The sequence below is a fragment of the Sorex araneus genome, chromosome 1, assembly GCF_027595985.1.
Source record: "Sorex araneus isolate mSorAra2 chromosome 1, mSorAra2.pri, whole genome shotgun sequence".
NCBI classification, from domain to species: Eukaryota; Metazoa; Chordata; class Mammalia; order Eulipotyphla; family Soricidae; genus Sorex; species Sorex araneus.
Window position 1 is genome coordinate 136,275,058 of NC_073302.1, and position 22,617 is coordinate 136,297,674.

Here is a 22,617-nt window from a genome sequence, read left to right on the forward strand (position 1 = left end):
TAATAAATATTAAATTAATATTTATATATTTCAACAATGCTACAGTGCTACATATTTCTGTTTAGGACTGGAGAGATAGCACAGCAGGTAGGGCATTTGCCTTGCATGCAGCTGACCCGGGTCCGATTCCTCCGTCCCTCTCAGAGAGCCAGACAAGCAACCGAGAGTATCCCCCCGCACGGCAGAGCCTGGCAAGCGACCCATGGCGTATTCAATATGCCAAAAACAGTAACAACAAGTCTCACAATGGAGACATTACTGGTGCCCACTCGAGCAAATAGATGAACAACGGGATGACAGTGCTACAGTGCTACATATTTCTGTTTGAGGGTCACACCCAGAGGTAGTTGGGGGCTACTCCCAGCTCACCGATCAGGGGACTCTCCCAGTGATGCTCCAGGGACCCTGTGGTGCCAAGGATTGAACCCAGGACTCAGTATGTAAGGCTTGAACTTCAACCCATTGAGCTCTCTCCATGCCCCTAACTAATATTTCTTATTTCTCTGGGTACCAAGATAAAGTATTTTAAGACTAGAAGAAGACAACCAGGAGAGTAGAGTATAGGAAATAAGGTAAAATCAAAACCTTTGGCCCCTACCTTTCCAGGTACATTGAGCTTGCTCACAGAGCTGCATCTTTCCTGTAAGCTGGGAACCACTTTCTGGGTCCAAAACAGCTAATTTAGGCATTTCTGAGAACACAAACACAAAGAGGATAGTTCTTTAGAAGCACAGTTATGTCTCAGATGGCAGCATGATACAGAACTCAAACTCACTAGTTCAAAGTTTCCACTTTATCAAAACTAACACCATAATACACGCAATTAGCTATTAACAAATCATTGTGTAAATAAATACAGTGCTGAAAATTTTGCATGGATTATTTCAATATCCCAAGTAAGTCCATAGGGCAGGAATTATTTTGCTAGACTAAAATCCTCTTTTATAGTTCTACCCTAAGAATCCCCTCAGCCCCTAGTCCAACCATGGCTAATGATGACATCAAAGTTAGAAAGTTCTAATGAAGGCTTAACATTATTACTTGGGGGAGGTCTTTTCATTTCAGAAAGTCCTGGAACTATTGTGTTGTCTACTTTCAGCTCTATAGACTTTGATGTCATCATTGGCTGTGGTTAGACTAGGGGCTGAGAGGATTTTTAGGGCAGAAATATAAAAGAGGATTTTATTCTAGCAAATTAATTCCTGCCCTATGGACTTATTTGGGATATTGAAATAATCTATGCAAAATCTATAATACTTTGAAAGATTTCCCAAAGGGTGACATCAGCACTCAGCCCAGAGGTGTTCTTTTAGTCTGTTACTACAATCTTCATTGGGCCCAAATTTTCTCTACTGAGAGACCATGACAGACCCAGCCCCCAAATAGTTTTAAAATATTGCACTAGGGATGAAAAGATAGTATAGCAGTTAAGGCACTTGCCTTGCATCCTGCCAACCCCAATGCAAATCCCTGCACCACATATAGTCCCCTGAGCACTCCCAGGGGTCACTCCATCACAGAGCCAGGAACAGCCCCTTAACACTGCTGGCTGTGGCCTAACCCTCCATCCCCCCAAAATAAAAACAAATAAAAATACTTAGTTATTGTTTTGGTTTTACAATGTGCCTCTCTTTATATTCTTCACTTACTCATCATTCTCTCTCAGGAAGCCCTCACTTTCCTCCTGATTTGGAAGAGCAGTTCTAATATCTCTCTCTTCATCTTCGGACTAGGTTTCTCAAGATATGAGATGTCCCATTTTGGCTTTTTGTTTGTTTGTTTGTTTGTTTGTTTGTTTGTTTGTTTGTTTGTTTGTTTGTTTGTTTTACCTACCTGACCTTTTGAAGCATTATATTCTTTACAGCCTCTGTCCAGACATGAGATGCCTTGCAAAAATGGGGACAAAAGTCATTTGTTTCAAAACTTCTTTTGATGGGGATCTCCAGTGGTTCTTTGTAGGATTCTCAAAACAAAAAAAATGTTTAATTTAGCTTTAGAACTTTTAAACCAAGATCACCACTTTTATTGGAAGTCAACCCTTGGCATCTTTAACAGCAGAACAGAATGTGAAGACAAAATCCCCTGTCTCTCCAAAATCATGAAGGAGAGAGGAAGGGAAGTAGCGGGAGCAGAGCAGCAAACATAAGTGAACACTGAATGAGAAACTTCCCCAGTAGCCCCTAGAGTCATAAAAGCAGTACCAGAGCAATGCCTTGACGCTGACTGCAGTAGCAAAAGACTTAACTTTTTTTTCTTTTTTTATTTTATTGAATCACCATGTGGAAAGTTACAAAATTCTCAGGCTTATGTCTCAGTTATACAATATTCAAACACCCATCCCTTCACCAGTGCCCATATTCCACCACCAAAAGCCCCAGTATACCTCCCACCCCCGCCCCCCCCACCCCCAACTGCATAACTGATGAATTTCACTTCATTTTCTCTTTACCTTGATTACATTCTATATTTCAACACAAAACTCACTATTGTTGTTGGAGTTTCCCCCCAAGAAAGACAGCCCTACTACCAAGGAAGCATTTGATAATTAGTTTTCCATTGCTTAGAATGAAAAGATATGTAGTCCCACTGCTCCAAGTACACAACTCTTTTTTTTTCCTTTTCCTTTTCCTTTTTTTTTTCTCATCCCCCTTCCCGCGCCTCATAATATGGTAGACACCACGCCGCGTTTCTCCCTGAAAATGGGAAACAACCGGGAAAGAGGGATATTTCCTCTTCTCAGCCTGCTTGGGGCTATGGCTTAGTTCACAGTCTAGAGAAATGGCTGCTATTTTGATTACCTTCAATATTTCAACAAAAAACTCACTGTTATTGTTTGGAGTTTTCCCCCCCCCCAAAGTCAGACATGCTAAAAAGGAACCGTTTCACATTGCTGACAATTAAGAGATGTTAGGTTTTGAAATTCTGTATAAAGTCCAGGGAAAATTCTGCCAGAAATCGCATAGCCCAGCTCACAGTCCCAGTGCATTGCTGTAAGAAGCCGCTTTAGGTGCCAAAATGGGTTAGAAGACCTCTGGAATCAAAGTCTTTAGGAGCAGAGGATCCCTCAAAAGACATAGCTTTATCTCTGCATGAAAAGAACATGTCTACACATTTTTTTTGGTTTTGGGGGGTTTTTTTTTGGGGGGGTATTATTTATTTATTTTTTATTAGTGAATCACCATGAGTTACAGTTACAAACTTGTGAACTTTGATGTTTTCATTTTGTTTATATCCCTCCACCAGTGCCCAGTCCCCTCCACCAATGTTCCCAGTATCCCTCCCACCCTCCCACCCCATCCCCCACGCCCCACCCCACCTCTGTGGCAGGGCATTCCCCCTTGTTCTCTCTCTCTCCTTTTGGGTGTTGTGGTTTGCAACAGAGGCACTACGTGGCCATCGTCTTTGGTCTATATTTATTTTCAGAGTGCATCTCCCATCCCGTGCAGGTCCTCAAACCACATTTTACCTGGTGTTCCCTTTTCTATGTGAGTTGCCCCTTCCTCTAGCATGTGGGGCCAGCTTCCAAGACTTGGAGTCAACCTCCTGGTACTTATCTCTACTACTATTGGGTATTAGTCTCCTATTCTGTTATTTAATTTTATATTCCACAGATGAGTGCAATCTTTCTATGTCTGTCTCTCTCTTTCTGACTCATTTCACTTAGCATGATACTTTCCATGTTGATCCACTTATATGCAAATTGCATGATTTCATCTTTTCTAATAGCAGCATAGTATTCCATTGTGTAGATATACCAAAGTTTCTTTAACCAGTCATCCATTCTCGGGCACTCATGTTTTTTCCCGATTCTGGCATTGTAAACAGTGCTGCAATGAACATTCGAGTGCAGATGTCATTTTGACTGTACTTTTTTGCCTCTCCAGGATATATTCCCAGAAGTGGCATTGCTGGGTCAAATGGGAGCTCAATTTCTTATTTTTTGAGAAGCGACCATACTGTTTTCCAAAAGGGCTGAACCAGTCGGCATTCCCACCAGCAGTGTAGGAGGGTCCCTTTTTCCCCATATCCACTCCAACAGCGGTTGCTTTTGTTCTTTTGGATGTGTGTCATTCTCTGTGATGTGAGGTGGTATCTCATAGTTGTTTTGATCTGCATCTCTCTGATAATTAGTGATGAAGAGCATTTTTTCATGTGCCTTTTTGCCATTCGTATTTCTTCCTTGAGAAAGTTTCTGTTCGTTTCCATCCCCCATTTTTTGATGGGGTTGGGAGTTTTCTTCTTGTATATTCCAACCAGTGCCTTGTATATCCTTGATATCAGCCCCTTATCTGATGGGTATTGGGTGAATATCCTTTCCCTTTCTGTAGATTGCCTTTGTATTTTGGTCACTGTATCTTTTGCAGTGCAGAAGCTTCTTAGTTTAATATAGTCCCATTTGTTTATTTCTGTTTCTACTTGATTTCTTAGTTCCGTGTCATCTTTGAAGATACCTTGGGCTTCAATATCATGGGGGGTATTTCCGACCTTGTCTTCAATGTACCTTACGGATTGTGGACATTTTTAAATTGAAACCAAATAGTTCAACAGTTTAAAGTGTTAGCACCAAGAAAACTGGCTTTCCTAGACCAGAGGTTTCCAAACTTATTTGGTCTACTAACCCCTATTTGGGAGAAGAAAAAAAAAAAAAAACACTTCACCATGCTCTGAACAAAACAGAAATTCCTCCACCTACAAACGCACTGGAGGCTACTGTTGCTTCCTAGTTATTCCAGCGACCCCTGGTGGGAGGTTGTATCTCCCACTCTGGAAAACATTGACCTGCGCTATGCTCATCCCAGGAGAATAAGAAATCACTTTGGTGAGATAGCTTTGTCAATCCTTGATCGAAATTCACTATATAATTAGCAAGTCACTTGCTTTCCCCTCTTCATATTGCGAGACATAAGGAAGATAGTTTGAGATTGATAATCAGTGAAGTTCCAATGGAAGAGTCAACATTATTTACAACATTATGATTCTTCTCTATCTTCTTCTCAAGATAGAGAGAGCCCTTTACCAGACTTTAAAGCACACTGCAAACCTTACAGAAACCACTTTCTAAAGCTACCAATTCTCTGATCCTCAGTGGAGATAAGGGGTCACTAGAAGAGTTTGGCCTTTTGCCATGTGGCAATCTTCTTCATTGGAACAATCATGGGTTTAACAAATCTATGACCAGGAGCCCTAGTCAATGGTTGGAAGCTTACCACAAGAATGTGGGGAATGAAGGGTAGTTAGCATAGAGAAGGGACCAACATGACAATGATAGTTGGAAATGATCATTTTGGATAGGAACTGAGTGTTGAAAGTAGGTAAAGGTATATACATTACAAACCATAAGGCCCAAAAGGAGAGAGAGAGAGAGAGAGAGACAGAGAGAGAGAGAGTGCCTGCCCTATATAGAGGTAGCCAGAGGGATGGGGTGGGGGTGGGAGGGAAAAAACTGGGATCATTGGTAGTGAGAAATATACAGTGATGAAGGGATAGGTGTTGGAACATTATATGACTGAAACCCAATCATGAACAATTTTGTAACCACTGACCAGTCCTCCTAGCCTCTGTTTACCCTAGCCTTGGATATAAGTCTCTCTCTGTCTTTCTCTCTCTCTCTCTCTCTCTCTCTCTCTCACACACACACACACACACACACACACATATATACACACACAGACACACACACATACACACACAACAGTGTGTAAATCACTGTGGTTCAATTTTTTTATTTTAATAAAATAGAAATAATTTTTAAAAATAGAAAGAAGGCTTATGCTTCAAGTTTCTTGAAGGTTAATGCTGGATCTCTGGCCAACAGATTGGGATCTGAGCCGGTTCCCATCCCTGTCCCAGCCAGAGCAGCCATCAGACTGCTATTATCTCTTCTTCTCCTTCCTTTGCTTCCTCCAAACTCCTCTTCTTTCCCTTTACTTTTTTTTTTTTTTTTTTTTTTTTTGCTTTTTGGGTCACACCCAGCGATGCTCAGGGGTTACTCCTGGCTTTGCACTCAGGAATTACTCCCGGCGGTGCTTGGGGGACCGTATGGGATGCCGGGGATCGAACCCGGGTCGGCCGCGTGCAAGGCAAACGCCCTACCCGCTGTGCTATCGCTCCGGGCCCTCTTTCCCTTTACTTTTTTTCCTTCTTCTTTTGTAGAGACAAGAGAGGGGTAGAGAAAAGAGATGGTATTAAATCCAGCGGTGTTCACGCCTTACTCCTGGTTCTGCACTCAAAGATCACTCCTGGTGGTGTTCATATGGGATGCCAGAGATTGAACTCAGGTCGGCTGCTTGCAACACCCTACCTGCTGTACCTGCTGTACTATCTACTCCCAGCCCTTTTCTTCTTAACCTCTCTTGCTTTCATGATTTTCTCCCATTTCATGTCTGATTATCTGATTGCTAATAACTCATACATCTCTTTCCTGCTCATAGACCAGAAATCTTAGTAATTAAAACTCCATTCTTTATGCTCATAAAAACATATATATATGTATGTATGTATATATGTACAGCTGCACATACATATGTATTCATACGGACCTACAATTTTCACAAAAAATAACCATCTACGATTGCAAATCTCAGAAACGTATTTAAAATACCACATGCTTTCTTTTGGTTTTCTTTCATTATCTCCAGGAATAATTCATTACCCACCAGGGAAAATTCTTATTCACAGGGAGAAGAAATTCGCTATAAAGCAAAAATTCTCTCAGGAATATGTGCTTTAACATTTCAAAACCGTCTGTGGCATTTCCATTACCTCACCTGGAACCACGGTCTCTTTCTCAGACTGTATCTATCTTTAGCAAGGATCCAGAAGCTTCTGGAAGGTAATTGTCCGAATGCACTTACCCAAAGCAATAGGCTGCCAAATCCCTGCCTGGGCTCTGCCGCCATCTAGTGGTGACTAGGCTGCTGGCAACGGGAGCCTCCGCGAGCAGCCTCTTCAAAAAGTTGCTCCTCAATTTGGAATACGTCGTGTTAACAGCCTTCGAAACCTATATAACAACAAAGATTGCTGTAATTTATAGTGGCCTCAAAAATGAAAAGTCAAAAGTTCCTTAAAAGTTCCTTAAGAGAATGTTCAAGGGCCCGGAGAGACAGTACAGAGCTCATGTAGCTCACCTTGCTGACGGCTCACTCCAGTTCCATCCCTGCACATAGCCCTGAGTACCCCTTGAGGGACGCCTGAACACAGAGCCAGGAGGAAGCCCTGGGCAGATCGGGTGTGACACAAAAGCCAAAAAGAAAAAAAAATTTAAGTGAAAGAGAATTTTCAATAACTTATTACAATACAAATAAATGTAAAGATTGTATATGTAGCATATATGTGATATTAGGGATTAATTGTGCTTAAATTGTTCATTTTCTTCATATCACTAATAATATAAGTTGAAATAAACCTGTTAAGTGCCAGAGGAGAGTTCAATAAGCTGAGCACATACTTTACATGCAAGAAACACAACATTACATTGTCCCCTCAGCACTGTCAGGTGTGACCCCTGAGCAGCGCTGGGAGAAACCCAGACACTTCCAGACATAGCCCCCAAATCTAGAAACCCAACTAAAAAAGAAATAACCCAATGTATTAACTATGATATTTCCTAGATTTTCAAATCTCAGAATAAACAATTTTCTAATCCAAGTCATTCATTTCACAGACAGAAAAAGAAGTTTAAGTCATCATCTGCCCATGCTCTCTCAGAAACCCTTTGAGTTTGTTTAGCATGTACAGATTTCTATACTGTTGAACCATGCCATGCAATATTTGAAATTAAAATGCAAATGATTATCTAGAAATAAGTTATTGTTTAACAAAATGAGAAGCAGGAGAGATAACTACTTATTCATTTTTTTTATTTTTATAGTTGTTCACAATAATTTATTGCATTTAATATTCCAACACCGATTCCACCACTATTGCACCTTCCCACCTCCATATCTCAAATGTCTTTACCCTGTCACTCCAAAGCCTGCCTCAAAAGCAGGACCTAAGTAATTTATTTTGTATTGCTTGTTACGAATAATCCACTAAAAATGATACAAAGAGTTTCCTGAGAGGAAAGTGTGTGAAGATTGTTGTATTTTACCCTGAAGCCATTAATCCCTTGTCTTGGTACATAGTGTGTAGAGTATGAGATGTTGCCCGGCCTCGAATGCCACCCCGTGCTACAGGAAGTTGGCCATGAGCATGGCGGTGATTGAGTTCTAGCGTTTTTCGGCTGTTGGGTAACTGCTTCTTTAAAAGGCTCCTTGAGAACCAGAATATTGTATAGCTCAAAGGGTCAGATCATATGCCTCGAATTCAGAGGCACTGAGTTGGATCTCTGGCAGCACTGTAGGAACCTCTGAACACCACATGGGGGGGACGATAGATAGATAGATAGATAGATAGATAGATAGATAGATAGATAGATAGATAGATAGATAGATAGATAGATTTAGAGATATAGAGATATAACTTAAAAAACAAAGGACTCTCAAAGAAACTTACCAACCCAATTTTTTTAAAAAAAAAAGGATACAAAAGAGTTTTCAAAAGAGATACACAAAAGTCCTCAAAATATTGCACTTGAGCCCAAGAGACAGTACAGGAGTCACTGTCAGTGTCATCCCGTTGCTCACCAATTTGTTCGAGCAGGCACCAGTAACATCTCTCATTGAGAGACTTATTGTTACTGTTTTTGGCATATACGATATGCCATGCAGGCGAGATACTTTCGGTAGCTTGCTGGGCTCTCCAAGAGGGGTGGAGGAATCAAACTCGGGTCTGCCGCGTGAAAGGCAAATGCCCAACCGCTGTGCTATCATTTGCCTTCCATGTGATCAACCTGCATTTCATCCCCTTGACCCCATAAGGTCCCTTGAGCACCACCAGGGGTGATTCAGGAATGCAGAGTCCGTGGTAAGCCCTGAGCACCACCACATGTGTCCCACCCCCCAAAAAATTCATTTTACAGATAATTTAAGAAGTGTAAATTTAAAACAATAATGAAACGTTAATAAAGATTTTTGTCTAAATTAAAAGCCCTAGTGTTGAAGATTCTAGAAAGACTGGCATACATTACTGATGCCATATATATTAGTTTCTGGAAAGGCCAGTTGGCAGTGGGCCTCATAACCCTTCAGGGAGGTGCATAAGCCCTACCGGCCCAGAAATATTATCCCTAAGAATTTAAGACATCAAAGGGTGTGATGAAAGATGGATAAAACCAACATCAGCTAAGGGTTTTCACTATTCTGGTCTGCGTGTTAAGGGATTCACACACATTAATGGTTGGAAACTCCTTGAGAAGCAGGTCTGTTACTTATCTCAATTTTATCAATGAGGAAACAGAGAGTTAGAAATGAAGTGAATTGCTTAAGACAACACAGTGAGATCTAAAGACTTCTCTTATAAAAAATTAATTTGAATAAAATGAATGAGTCAGGAGCGCACACACACACACACACACACCGAAAAAAAGGTAACGAACCCATGGTGGGCAGCTATGGCAAATCCTCCAGGAGGTATGCAAATGAGCACAGCTTGAGGAACATTGCCCTCGGTTGAGCTATTTCATCTTCGGTGTTTTCAAACTTTTGTTCCGGGAGATAGATCCTGTTGAGGAAATGCCTGTCACATGGTTTTAAATGACTCAAGCAATTATTAATAGAGAGGAAGAGGAAGATAAGAAAAATAAGACAAAGAAGGGAAAAGGGATGAAAGACTGAATACTCCAAGTGCATCAACTTGACTTGTTTACCTTTAGGGTTCACAACATATTGACACTAAATCGGGAGGAATTCAGGGCACCAGGGCCAAAAAATAAACAGAAAGGAACCTACAGAGGTTAAAAATAAGGTCAGGAAGTAACAGACTGAACTGGGAAAGAGAAACAAGTCTATCTCCAGTGATAAATACCCTGCCACTCAAATATTCAATGGGTGGGAAAAAACCTGAACATTCCAGGGAAGAAAAGCTAGGCTAGCGATGCCAGGAGCTTTCTAGAACCTTATGGCAGAGACAAAAGTAATGTATGGTCCACATTAGAAGATACTCAGGAGTATCTTCCCAACTGCTCTTCCTTTACCTCCACATAGTTCCTCCCCCAATCCCCCACCACCATCAGCCCAATGTGCCAGCACTCTGACCACAAGATATTTCAAGCTAGTGCCTCAATATTATAGCAAATCAATCACAGAGACAAAAACAGTTCACCACACTTTTTTTATTTGTTTGTTTTTAATTTTTTTATTTTATAAGGTAGTTCACAATATTTGATTACATTTAGTATTCAAACACCAATCCCATCACCATTACATCTTCCCACCACCATATTTGGGATGTTTCCATCACAAGTCCCCAAGCCCTATCCCAAAGCACAATTGATATAATATATTTTGCATTGTCTGTTATGATAAACCTCCGAAAATGCTATCAAAAAAGAATTCACAGGGGAAACAGTGTGAAGATTGTTCTATTTTGGTGGGGACCATTAAGACATTCATTCTTTAGGATATCACTAACATATTGTTAAAGGTTGAGTGATGTGAGCTTTCATATATATATACAAAATATATACATATATATTTCCCTCTATGATTTGTTGCCTATTACTTGAACCCCATCAAATGTGGTGTAATATTTATGGAGAACAGGTAGGGAGTGTCTTATGATGTGGAATATGTTCACTCGTAGGTGAGGATCAGCACAAGCATGTGGGGAGCGACCTTGAGTGTGGCAGCGGTTGGGTTCTGGAGGTTTTCAGCTACAGGGATGGGTCCCTTGGGGTGGGGAGGGCTCTCACCCACCCCCCTCTGGGGCGCCCCGAGTGAAACAGCCTGGAACCAAACTCACCACACTTTGGAATCTTCAGTGCCTCCTCATTGGGACAATACAACTCAAGCAAAAACTGTCAAGATTCTTTCTTTTCATATCAATGATACAGATCTTACTCTCCATTATCAATGCCTACCATTTGGGGCTCTAGCGAGTCTTTAAGCACTTCCCCTCCCTTCTTTTCCAATGAACAAGACTGCTGCATTAAGAATGATTGTTCTCTTTTCTGGAGCGCATGACTGCGTTCAAGGCCATAGCACATCTCCAAACTCTACAACACTGACATCCCAGTAGTAGCACACCAGTTCAGATGGTATGTAACACAGAAGCCAACCAACCTCCACTAACAAAAACATTAACACAGAAGGCTTAACTTGAAACAACAGCTTAGGAAACTCCCAAACAAGAACTTAATGTCCCCATGGTGACATGCAATAGTTTTCACAAATTTTCTTCTGTGGAAGTATTTTTTGATCATTTAGTTAGCCATTCAGGGATAATAAGCAATATGGAATAAATTATTTTAGGCCTCCAATTGGGTCGTTGGGAGAACGGAGACAATGGTGGAGGGAAGGTGACAGTGGTAGTGGGACTGGTGTTGGAATATTGAATGCCTGTAACAAATCATCATGAACAACTTTATCAACCATGGTGTTTAAATAAAGTGGAGGGGGAAGAGTGGGAAAATGATAATTCTCTGGGCTGGAGAGAGCACAGTGGATACTTGCTTTACACACAACCAACCCTAGTTCAATCCCTAGCACCCCATATGATCCCCTGAGCCCCACCAGGGGTGATCCCTGAGTGCAGAGTCAGGAGTAAGTCCTGAGCACAACCGGATGTGGCCCAAAGCAGACAAACAAAAATAATCATTCCCTAACTAGGATTTGCTGTTCTGCAAACTTCTGTGGCCTATTCCAGTAACACCAATCATATGGCCAGTTTCTTAGTTGCTCTACACTTTCTTTGCTCTTTGAACATCTTTCTCTCTCTCTCCCCTCTCCCTTCTCTCCTCTCCTCCTCTCTTCCTCCCTTCTTCCCTTCCTCTCTCCCCTTCCTTTCTCCCTCCCTCCCTCCCTCTCCCTCTCCCTCTCTGTCTCCCTCTTCCTTTCTTTCTCTCCCTCCCCCTCCCTCTCTCTGTCTCTCTCTCTGTCTCTCTGTCTCTCTGTCTCTCTGTCTCTCTCTCTGTCTCTCTCTGTCTCTGTCTCTCTCTCTCTCTCTCTCTCTCTCTCTCTCTCTCTCTCTCTCTCTCCGCCCCTCTCCACCGCTAACCCCAGAGATGGAATCTAGGACTTGACACATGCAAGACAAGTGCTCTACCACGAAGTCATATCCCCAGCCCACTTACAGTGATTTCCTATAAACCTCCTGATGAATAAAAGCCCTTCAGCAGAATACTGCAACTATTTTTGTCTACAATCTTTTATTTTAAATAAATACACTTCAATATATCCAAAGAAATGATTTAATGTGGTCAAAATAATTTTGCTGATGAAGCTGAAAGTCCTAAGCTGTAGTCTTGGTTGTTCCCCTTTCTAGGTCCAAGATCTTAGGTGAGTTCTTAACATCTTCCTCTTCCAAAGACTCAATAGGAGGGGAAAAAAAAATCCAATGAAAAAGTAAACAGAAAATATGAACATTTTTCCAAAGAAGACATACATGGCAAATCACGAATCACGAAAATCCCGTTAATCACCGATTTCTCAGGCAGGCTCAGTAACCTCTCATTTTGTCCTTTCCCTGAGATCTTAGAAGGCTATCTTGACTCAGCCCTCCCAACGATGTTGCACTGGGGGCTCTTCAGGGTCAGGGGAATGAGATCCAGCTTGTTACTGGCAAATAGGCATATGAAATGATGCTCAGTATCACTATTCACAGAAAGATAGAAAACAACAATGAGATATTACTTCATAGCCATCAGAATGGCTTTTATCAAAAGAAACAAGTTTGAAAGACTGTGGGGAAGAGGGAATCCTCATGCTCTGAGTTAAAATGTAAAATTAAATACTATGTAAAACAGTATGGGACTCTACAGAAAATTTAATTTAAATAAATTAAAATTACCATATGATCTAGCAACCCAATGTAACTTCTAGCAACCATGCAACTTCTAGTTACAAAAGACAAAATACCACCTAAGAAGGCTGGTATTTAGTCTTTGGTAACTAGAAGTTACATGGACGGAACTAGAAGTGGTTATGCTAAACAGTGTAAGTCAGGAGATAAAAACTGAGCAATTTGACTTACTTATAGGGAAAAAAAGCAAGAGAACACAGCCAAACAAATATATGTGAAAAAGGAATGTAGCTCCATGGCAGAGCTTCTGTCTTAAGTGTGGTGAGACCACAAGTTTGATCCCTGGCAGCTTCTACAGGTCAAGTGTGATCCTGGCAGCACTGCCACTCGCAATCTTTTAATCACAAGATAAAGAAATGCAACTATTTGTGGATATGGATTTAACTTGTAATGGTGATCATTTTGGAATACATAAACTATCAACTGACTATATACCTAAAATACGACGTCAATATTTATATTATCACGTGTCAATTTTTATTTAAATTATTTGCAAGTTTTCTGCTTTTGTTTTTGGGCCACAGCTGGTGGTGCTCAGGGCTTACTCCTGGCTCTGTACTCAGGGATCACTCCTGGCAAAGTATGGAGGACCACACAGGATGCCAGGGGTTGGACCTGTGTCAGCTGCATGCAAGGCAAATGCTCTACCCACTGTACTATCCTTCCAGTCCCCCAAGTTCTTTGAAAGTTTTTAGGAAGCATCAATACAACCCATTTCATGTATATTTTTGTTCTTAACTTTTATTTTAAAGAGAATACTTATACAGGGGGTGGGAGGGATACTGGGTTCATTGGTGGTGGAGAATGGGCACTGGTGGAGAGATGGGTTCTTGAACATTGTATGATGGAAACACTCGCATGAAAGTCTGTAAATCTGTAACTTTACCCTCACGGTGACTCACTAATTTAAAAAAATAACTTAAAAAAAAGAGAATACTTTAACATAATCTTTTTGTTTTATCTATTTTTATCACACCATGAGAATAGAATTAAGGTGGCTCATCCCTTTCTGACAGGTATGACATGCCTAGGCTGTGAACTCTGCTCAGATCCCCCGAACCACACATACTATGGAAGAAGGGACCAGAGCAAAGGCTAGCGGCCTCCTCAGCACATGCTCTCTAGCCCCTAAGATCCAATCATGATGCAAAGAGCCTGCCACAGCCCGCCATTCCCAGCACTCTCTGTGAACACACCTCCACAGGCCCACACACAACATAGCTCCTTCATTCAAAAAATCATCTCAAATAGGGCAGAGTTCAAGGGAACCAAGGGATCCAAGGATTCCATAATGCTCAACTTCCACTCCATACCAATCCCTTACATTTTCAAACATTAAGTTAGACCTCCCATAGGATGCAACAGTTGATACAACAGAATTGGACTTGGGGGAATTTTTGGTTTTGTCCTTTGGTAAAATTACCCTATTTGAAATTGCTGCTTTATTATAAGTTTCATATTTTCCATCCACAGGTTTCAGTCTACTGAAAAATTCTAAAATCATTTTCATGGGTCAAAACTGAACTGGGGGGCACATCAGGTAGGACATTTGCCTTGTATATGGTTGACCTGGGTTCGATTCCCAGCATCCCCAAGCACCACCAAGAGTAATTCCTGAGTGCAGAGCCAGGAGTTAACCCCTGTGTACCACTGGGTGTGACCCAATCATCATCATCATCATCATCATCGTCATCCCGTGGATCATCAAATTTCTCGAGTGGTCTCAATAACGACTCCATTCATCCTAGCCCTGAGATTTCAGAAGCCTCTCTTTACTTGTCCTTTCCAATGGTTCCATATTGGAGGCTCTTTCAGGGTCAGAGGAATGAGACCCATCATTGTTACTGGTTTTGGCATATGAATACGCCATGGGGAGTTTGCGAGGCTCTCTCATGTGGGCAGGAAGCTCTCTGTAGCTTGCCAGGTTCTCCCAGAGGGAGAACTAGGCTATAAGATGTCACTTCCAGGAGCTTGGTTTTAAAGTCTCTGGATGTTGGCCCTTGGTGGGATTACATAGCACCGGGGGCAGTCCCTGGGTGTGACTGCCTAGCTACTGGAAAATGGGGAATCTGGGCTGAAGAGGCCCAGTCTTGATCCGAGCAGGCTTAGAGACCTCAGCCCCATGTCCCGCACACCTGGGTTCCTCTGCCCCATGTTCCTTCATGTGTGAGGCTCATCTGAACGTGTGGAGAGGGGCCTTGAGCTTGGCTGTGCTAGGCTCTAGAGGCCTTCGACCTGGGGGCTCTGCTCAGGCTGGGGAGGGAAACTGAAACCCACCGCCTCCGAGAGGCCCTGTTGAAAACAGCCAGGCTCGGGGGCAGGAGACTCTCTGCCTTGATTTTTGGGTGTGATCCAAAAAAAAAAAAAAATGAACTGGGGCTGGAGAGATAGTACAAAGGGCAAGGTGCTTGCCTTGCATGCAGCTGACCCAGATTTGATTCCCAGCATCACAATATAGTATCCCAAATTACACCAGGAGTGATCCCTGAGCACAGAGTCAGGAGTAAGCCCTAAGCGTGTGGACCAAAAATAAACAAACGAACAAAAGAACTGAACTGTTTTTAAAACGTGATAGTCTTAGGCCAAGTATGTAGCTCAGTGGTAGAGGGTGTGTGTGCCTTGCAGGTATAAGGCCCTGGGTTCCATCTCCAGCACCGTAAAATAAACAATGCACTGCTCTGAGGGACATTGCAGTTCACAAGGGAAAAGAGAGGATTTAATGAAACTTCTCAATTATGTGTGCCTATACCTATAATACTGAATTATATTGTTAAGTGCATTTCTTACCGTAGGCCACTATAAAAATGTTTAATGACACTGTTTAAAAACATTTAAAATGTTTAAAAACATTTAAAAATGTTTTTAAAAAAACTGACCTGGGGGCTGGATCGATAGCACAGCGGGTAGGGCGCTTGCCTTGCATGCGGCCGACCCGGGTTCTATTCCCAGCATTCCATATGGTCCCCTGAGCACGGTCAGGGGAAATTCCTGAGTGCAGAGCCAGGAGTAACCCCTCTGCATCGCCGGGTGTGACCCAAAAAGCCCAAAAATAGAAAAGCTGACCTAAAGTTTTCTTTATCAAAAAGAAACGAGGCTTTTTTTTAATGAATATTTTTACTATGTTCACGTGGTATTGACTTAGCTAGATGGAGTCTTTTCAGGTATTTCTGCTTTTTTCCAGCATAACTTCTTTAAAATCATATAGCCTGGGGGCTGGAGCGATAGCACAGTGGGTAGGGCGTTTGCCTTGCACACGGCCAACCTGGGTTCGATCCCCAGCATCCCATATGGTCCCCTGAGCACCGCCAGGAGTAATTCCTGAGTGCAGAGCCAGGAGTAGCCCCTGTGCATCGCCAGGTGTGTGACCCAAAAAGCAAAAAAATAAAAAAACATAAAATCATATAGCCTGTTTAATTCACACAAACAATATGCCATTCCCTCAGATTAGACATCATATTTAAAAATCATACTTAATCTACACTCAGAACTTTTCCTAGGATTTCTCCCTCTACATCGAACCAATTTCTGGAATCTTAAAACTTGAAAACTTCCACAGCTTCCAAGTTACAAGGGCACCACCTTCTGGTGAAACGTTTTTCTTCGTTGGATGCTTAAAGAGCTACTAAACACGTCCTTGATCTTTCTAGCCAACGTTTCGACTGGGATCAGAAATACACTGGAACTGAGTTCTTGCATCCTTTCACTGCATTCCGTCTCTGAGAAGGGTCTTTGCGTTCTGCAGCCGTGAGGAGCAAGTCTGTCCTTCCTGGTTTTCGGTGGAACTGAGCGGGTTTCAAGTTTCAGCTCCTCCTTGGAGGCCAGCCTGCCAGGCCCTGCCCAGGATCCATCCAAAATGGAGACTCTCGCTGCTGGCTCCCCTCTAAGATGTTCAGGGCCCAAAGCAAAGATCTTTGCAGTTTTGCTCTCTATGGTTCTGTGCACAGTAATGCTCTTTCTTCTACAACTAAAATTCCTAAGACCCGGAATCGCCAGCTTTTATACCTTTGAAGTGAAAGATGCAAAAGGAAGAATGGTTTCTCTGGAAAAGTTTAAAGGCAGAGTAAGTCTCATCTTGTGATTTTTTTTTTTTTACTTCTATTGTCTGTCCATTTTCTCTGTTTATTCTCTTAATAGAATTTCTCTCTTTTTTTTTTGCGGTCAAGTGTTATAACTATCAAATGCTACGTTAACATGAGTCTCCAAAGTAATGTAATTTAGATATCATCATCGGAGTTCTCAAAACTTACTTCTAATTGATAAATTCTAATATCTTGTCTGCTTTCTTTTAAATGTTTAACTTTACATACTGATTCCTGCTTTGAGAATGTGCGTGGTTTGTAATATGAAGACAACAAGAGCACCAATTCTATAATCAAATAGCAATAGAACTGCTATATCGGTGATCTCACTGACTTTATTAAAAATAAACTTTCATATGTACCTGATGCTCTTTTAGGGTCTTCCCGCGTACATCTGGGTGTGATTTGCAATAAAATTGGGTATGCCTAAAAATCTAAAATGACCAACTGTATCAAAACTTGTAGGATTGTAACTGCTTGCAGTACTTTTTTTTTTTCTTTACACTCTTTTATTTGCTTCACTTTCCGGTTGGATTTTTTTCTTTTTCCGGGAGGTTTCACTAGTTGTAAACGTGGCTAGTGACTGCCAGCTCACAGACAGAAATTACTTAGCACTGCAGGAACTGCACAAAGAGTTTGGACCGTTCCACTTCAGCGTCTTGGCTTTCCCATGCAATCAGTTTGGAGAATCGGAGCCCCGCCCAAGCAAGGAAGTAGAATCTTTTGCAAGAAGTAACTACGGAGTAACATTCCCCATCTTCCAGAAGATTAAGATTCTAGGATCTGAAGCAGAACCTGCATTTAGATTTCTCATTGGTAAATATTTGCTTTGCCTCAGAGGTGTTTTGTTTTTGATTGTGTTTTATTTTTTTTAAATGCACTAGTCATACATTCAGTTCATTTTGCTAAGAAAGTTTTGTAAAAGAGCAGAATTCTTTGTAACTTTCTAGTACTTAATGTTTTTCTGAAATCAACATTTTCAATTCTTGGATAGCAAAATAAATCTATCCTAATAATGTTTCATTCCTTATGCAAATTTCCTAATGAATTTTATTCAAAATACTTATTTCCACAAAATGTCTCAATTTTTCCATCATTATTTTTCCAATACTTGGAAAAATACCCCTCCCTGTTATTAAGACTACATGGCTGTCATTTATATTGCTGTGTATAATCAAATATATCTTGAGGCTAAAGAGAATATTATGACTTTGGTCAGGCAATCAAGCTTCCAGACAAACTGTTCTGTAGTATTTGTTTGAAATCATAATTTTTTAAAAGTATGATTAGAGAAAATCAATGGAGTACCTGAGACCATGGACAATTAGAATAAGGTCTTTATTCTTTTATTTCTGGGGCACATGGAGATAAAGAAAGCGTATACCTTTGATCAAGTCAGCCTCAATTATTGCAGTCAATAGCTGGGAGCAATCAATAGCTCCTAGTTTATTCCCCTTCAATCACAAAAATAGCTTCTGAGACTTCACTTACCCTGTGCAATAAAAAATGCAACAGGATTTCAAGGTTTCACTAACACTAGATGAAGTTCCAGAGACACACTACCAAATGATCACTGTCACTGTCACTGTCAACCCGTTGCTCAACAATTTGCTCAAGCGGGCACTGGTAACGTCTTCATTGTGAGACTTGTTGTTACTGTTTTTGGCATATCGAATACGCCACCAAATGATAGCCAAATGAAAATTAGAATATTGTTTTCAACTGGCCTGAACGGAGTCAAACTAAAAGCTCAAAGAGCTAGAGTCTGCGCTCTGCATATGGGAGCCTTGGTTGATGGCATGGTCCCCCAAGTCCTGCCATGTGTAGTCCCCATCCCCTAAAAATAGCCAAAATGGACAGTAAGTGATCATGTGGTCACAAACATAACTGTTTTGTGCAAGAATGCAGATGGTTTATTATACGGAGCACTTGAGTGATGAAACAAGTTGGAGTGAAACACAGCCAATACTAAGACATGTTCTGTGGGTCCTGACATGTACTGAAGGGTGCCTTTGTATTCCTCAGAGACGTTACCTCAACTAGAAAGACTCCTCTCCTGACAAGTATACGAAACATACTTATGTTCTGAAAAATGAGTCTCAAAAGGATTTTAAGAAGGCTTATATGTAATATACAGCTGATACTGAGTCATCAGTGTTTGATCTACTCAGCTATACCACTAATAAATTATGTGCTTACTTAGCACAGTCTACAAAGAATCAGTAATTAGGCTAGTAATTAACCTAATTAACCTATTCTGTTTCATCGGTTCTTTTGGTTCTATTGGTCCATTGGTTCCCAGCATAAAGCAACACTTTTTTTTTTTTTTTGCTTTTTGGGTCACACCCAGCGATGCTCAGGAGTTGCTCCTGGTTTTGCACTCAGGAACTACCCCTGGCGGTGCTCGGGTGACCATATGGGATGCTGGGAATGGAACCCGGGTCGGCCGCGTGCAAGGCAAACGCCCTACCCGCTGTGCTATTGCTCCAGCCCCCACATTCTCATTTTTAAAAACTTTGAGCACTGGGGTCAGTTAGGTTGCTTGCCTTGCAGATGACCAGTGTTCTATCCCTGGTATCCCATCTGGTCCCCCCAACACTCCCAAGAATGATCCCAAAGTAAACTCAACTATGAATACTAAATGACGGTGCCTTAATATTTTTTAAATGTTTAATGTAAAAATAACCAAGAATACTCAGTAATAAAAGCTATCTCAGGAAGCAGGGGGGAAAAATGATCCCAGGGTGCAGAATCAGAAATAACCCCTGAGAATTGCTGGGTGCAGCCCAAAAACTAAAAAAAAAAAAAAAAACCTCTGAGCACTGTGTCCCTTATACTTAGCTGCTTTCCAAAGAATACTTACCACTTCTCTTTCAGCATTCTGCTTCTCTCTTGGGTAACAGAATCTGGCTTCTCACTCCCTGACTTTTCTGAATATGTCAGATAATGCTACTTCTTCTTTGGCCTCTTCTGTCTTCTTCTTTGCAGGTCCTCTTCCAAGTCCCCTTAATAATCTCAGGATCTTGAGATCCATCCATCCATCTGGTTCTTACTAGAGTGAGTTCCTAAATGCCCCCCAAAAATGTCTTTCTTATGTAAGTTGAGGTATACCATGGTCAGAGATAAATTACTCAAAGCACTTGTGCACATGCTTTGTACTCAGGAGCCCCAGATTTGATACATCACATGGTTGTCAAAGCATGGGATCAGAAGTAGTACAAGCACCAATGTTTTGCCCCTTAAACAAAAGAACCGTTACCTTAACCTACAAAGATTTATTTTTTTAAAAAAATTTCACAGAATAAGATTGTTTAGAATATCTTACCATGGGGCCTGAGAGTTGGTATATACCTTGCATGCCATCAACCCAGTTTCCATCCCCGGCATCCCATGTGGTTCCCCATAACCCCAGCACTGCCAGGAATAATTCCTGAGAGAGCCAAGAGTAACCCCTGAGCATTGCTGAGTAAGGCCCAAAAACAGAAAGAAAAAACAATATATATATTATATACATATATGTAAATAGAATACCTTGCCATTTTCAGATATGTAATAAGTTAATATAAATACATTAATATAAAAAATAATCCATACACATAAAGGCCTTTAGAACACCATTTAATTGTTTTGATGCCAAGAAACAGTTTTTATTTATAAATGTTTGCTGCTTAAATTTTAAAAATCTTTAACCAGTTTTATTCCATGCTTCTAAATCAGTAAAAATAATGAAGTCACCAAGTATATAAAAATCCAGTTACCTAAGCTTTGATTTTTTCTTTGTTTGGATGTTTTACTTTTTGCTCTCTTTTGCTTACGTTATATCCATCCTAAATATTGATTTTAAAGTTGTCACGAATACATTTAAAATTTTGACAAAGAATAACATTATGCTCATGAAAATGTATTCTAATATTTCAGATTCTTCAAAGAAAGAACCAAGATGGAATTTCTGGAAGTATCTGGTTAACCCTGAAGGTCAAGTCGTGAAGTTCTGGAGGCCAGAGGAGTCCATCGAAGTCATGAGGCCAGAGATTGCAGCTCTGATTAGACAAATGATCATAAAAAAGAAAGAGGACCTATGAGAATGCCTTTGAGCCATTCTAGTGCACTAGTCAGAATAAATGTCTCCATAAGAATTTAGTCCCATCTCAAACACCCTGAAAATTAAATGTGGCACACTGAAAAATGTTATTTTGCTCATGAGTGGTAATAAATTTCCCCAGAATAAAGATGTAACCCAACACAAAAAAAAAGAGGCACAGACTTCAAGTGAAATATATGAAATACTTCATCTAACTGCACTAAGCAATTCTGAAGTCACCAATGCTTTTCAGTATTATCTTGTTTGACATTTTCTAAGATTGTGCTTGAGAGGAATGACCACACAATACTCCACTCTATTCAAGAACACTGTGACTGAAATTTCTATAAATGGTAATTTTTATATAATAAAATAAGCATCAAAAATCTGTCACTTGGGGCCGGAGCGATAGCACAGCGGGTAGGGCGTTTGCCTTGCACGCGGCCGACCCGGGTTTGATCCCCGGCATCCCATATGGTCCCCCAAGCACTGCCAGGAGTAATTTCTGAGTGCAAAGCCAGGAGTAACCCCTGAGCATCGCTGGGTGTGACCCAAAAAGAAAAAAAAAAATCTGTCACTGTCATCCCGTTGCTCATCAACTTGTTCGAGCGGTAACGTCTCTCAATTGTGAGACTTATTTGTTACTGTTTTGGGCACATACAATACGCCACAGGTAACTTGCCAGGCTCTGCCGTTCAGGTGAGATACTCTCGGTAGCTTGCCTGGCTCTCTGAGAGGGGCAGAGGAATCAAACACGGGTCGGCCGCGTGAAAGGCTAACGCCCAACCGCTGTGCTATCACTCCAGCCCATCAAAAATCTAAAATATTAAAACCCTTATATGTTTTTGTTGTATGTACAGGCTTGTAGTTGTTTGTTTTGGGAGTGCTTGGGGTCCATATTCAACATTGCTCATGGGCTACTCTCAGCTCTGTGCTCAGGACTGAACTCAGTGGAGCGTATGTGGTGCTGGGGATTCAAACCAGGGTCAGTCACATTCAAGTCTGCTACCTGTATAAACTCCAGGCAGCCATGGAAGCCCCAATGGCTCTTCCCTTGATGCCTGGGATCGGGGGTCCCGGACCACTCCCCACCCAGCTTGGCCCAAGCCATGGGACAGATGGAGGAGGAAACAAGGACCAAGCCGGTTGGTTGATCAGTTGCCGTTTATTTTATTCTCCCCATACATCTGTTCCAATCTTTCTGAGCCCCCCACATTCTAGCCTCACACTGCTCCTCCTGTTTCTCCTGCTTATGTCTCCGCGCTCCATCTTGCTCCCAGCTGTGTCTCCCAACAACTCCAACTCTGTCTCTCCAAGCCTCACACTCTCAGTCAATGCTACATCCAGTCTGGTAGCAAAATCAACATAAGCAAGCCCTTCCTCACTGCTCCTCAGGCTCAAGAGCAGAAACACCACCTAGAGGTACTTCTCTTCTCCTCAGTCCAATAACTTAACATCTTGATTAACATCTTAATTCTACTTCTTAAAATTGGTCATTTTGTATGGACACAGTAAGAGATACATTGAGACTTGTACAGCAGCTCTCCTGAGAACATC

At 41.4% G+C, this 22,617-nt stretch overlaps 2 protein-coding genes across 3 annotated transcripts in view; one reads left to right on the top strand and one right to left on the bottom strand.

Annotated features, from left to right (window-relative positions):
- CDC20B (cell division cycle 20B) overlaps positions 1 to 14,410 on the bottom strand; it is a 34,740-nt gene extending 20,330 nt beyond the window's left edge. The window contains 7 exon segments of the mRNA XM_055126443.1: positions 599 to 652; positions 655 to 691; positions 1,834 to 1,877; positions 1,880 to 1,963; positions 6,536 to 6,539; positions 6,794 to 7,000; positions 14,324 to 14,410. Coding sequence (XP_054982418.1) covers positions 599 to 652; positions 655 to 691; positions 1,834 to 1,877; positions 1,880 to 1,963; positions 6,536 to 6,539; positions 6,794 to 7,000; positions 14,324 to 14,410 — 517 coding nt within the window.
- Positions 14,411 to 16,560: 2,150 nt separating this feature from the next.
- GPX8 (glutathione peroxidase 8 (putative)) lies at positions 16,561 to 21,218 on the top strand. 2 transcript variants are annotated; one of them, XM_004608428.2, is made up of 3 exons: positions 16,561 to 16,960; positions 17,534 to 17,795; positions 20,898 to 21,218. In XM_004608428.2, exons 1-3 carry the CDS (start codon positions 16,754 to 16,756, stop codon positions 21,059 to 21,061), a joined length of 633 nt encoding a protein of 210 aa, XP_004608485.2. In that variant the 5' UTR covers positions 16,561 to 16,753; the 3' UTR covers positions 21,062 to 21,218. The 2 variants fall into 2 exon arrangements, with proteins under 2 accessions (XP_004608485.2, XP_055002113.1); XM_055146138.1 differs by lacking the exon at positions 17,534 to 17,795.
- The last annotated feature ends 1,399 nt before the right edge of the window (positions 21,219 to 22,617 follow it).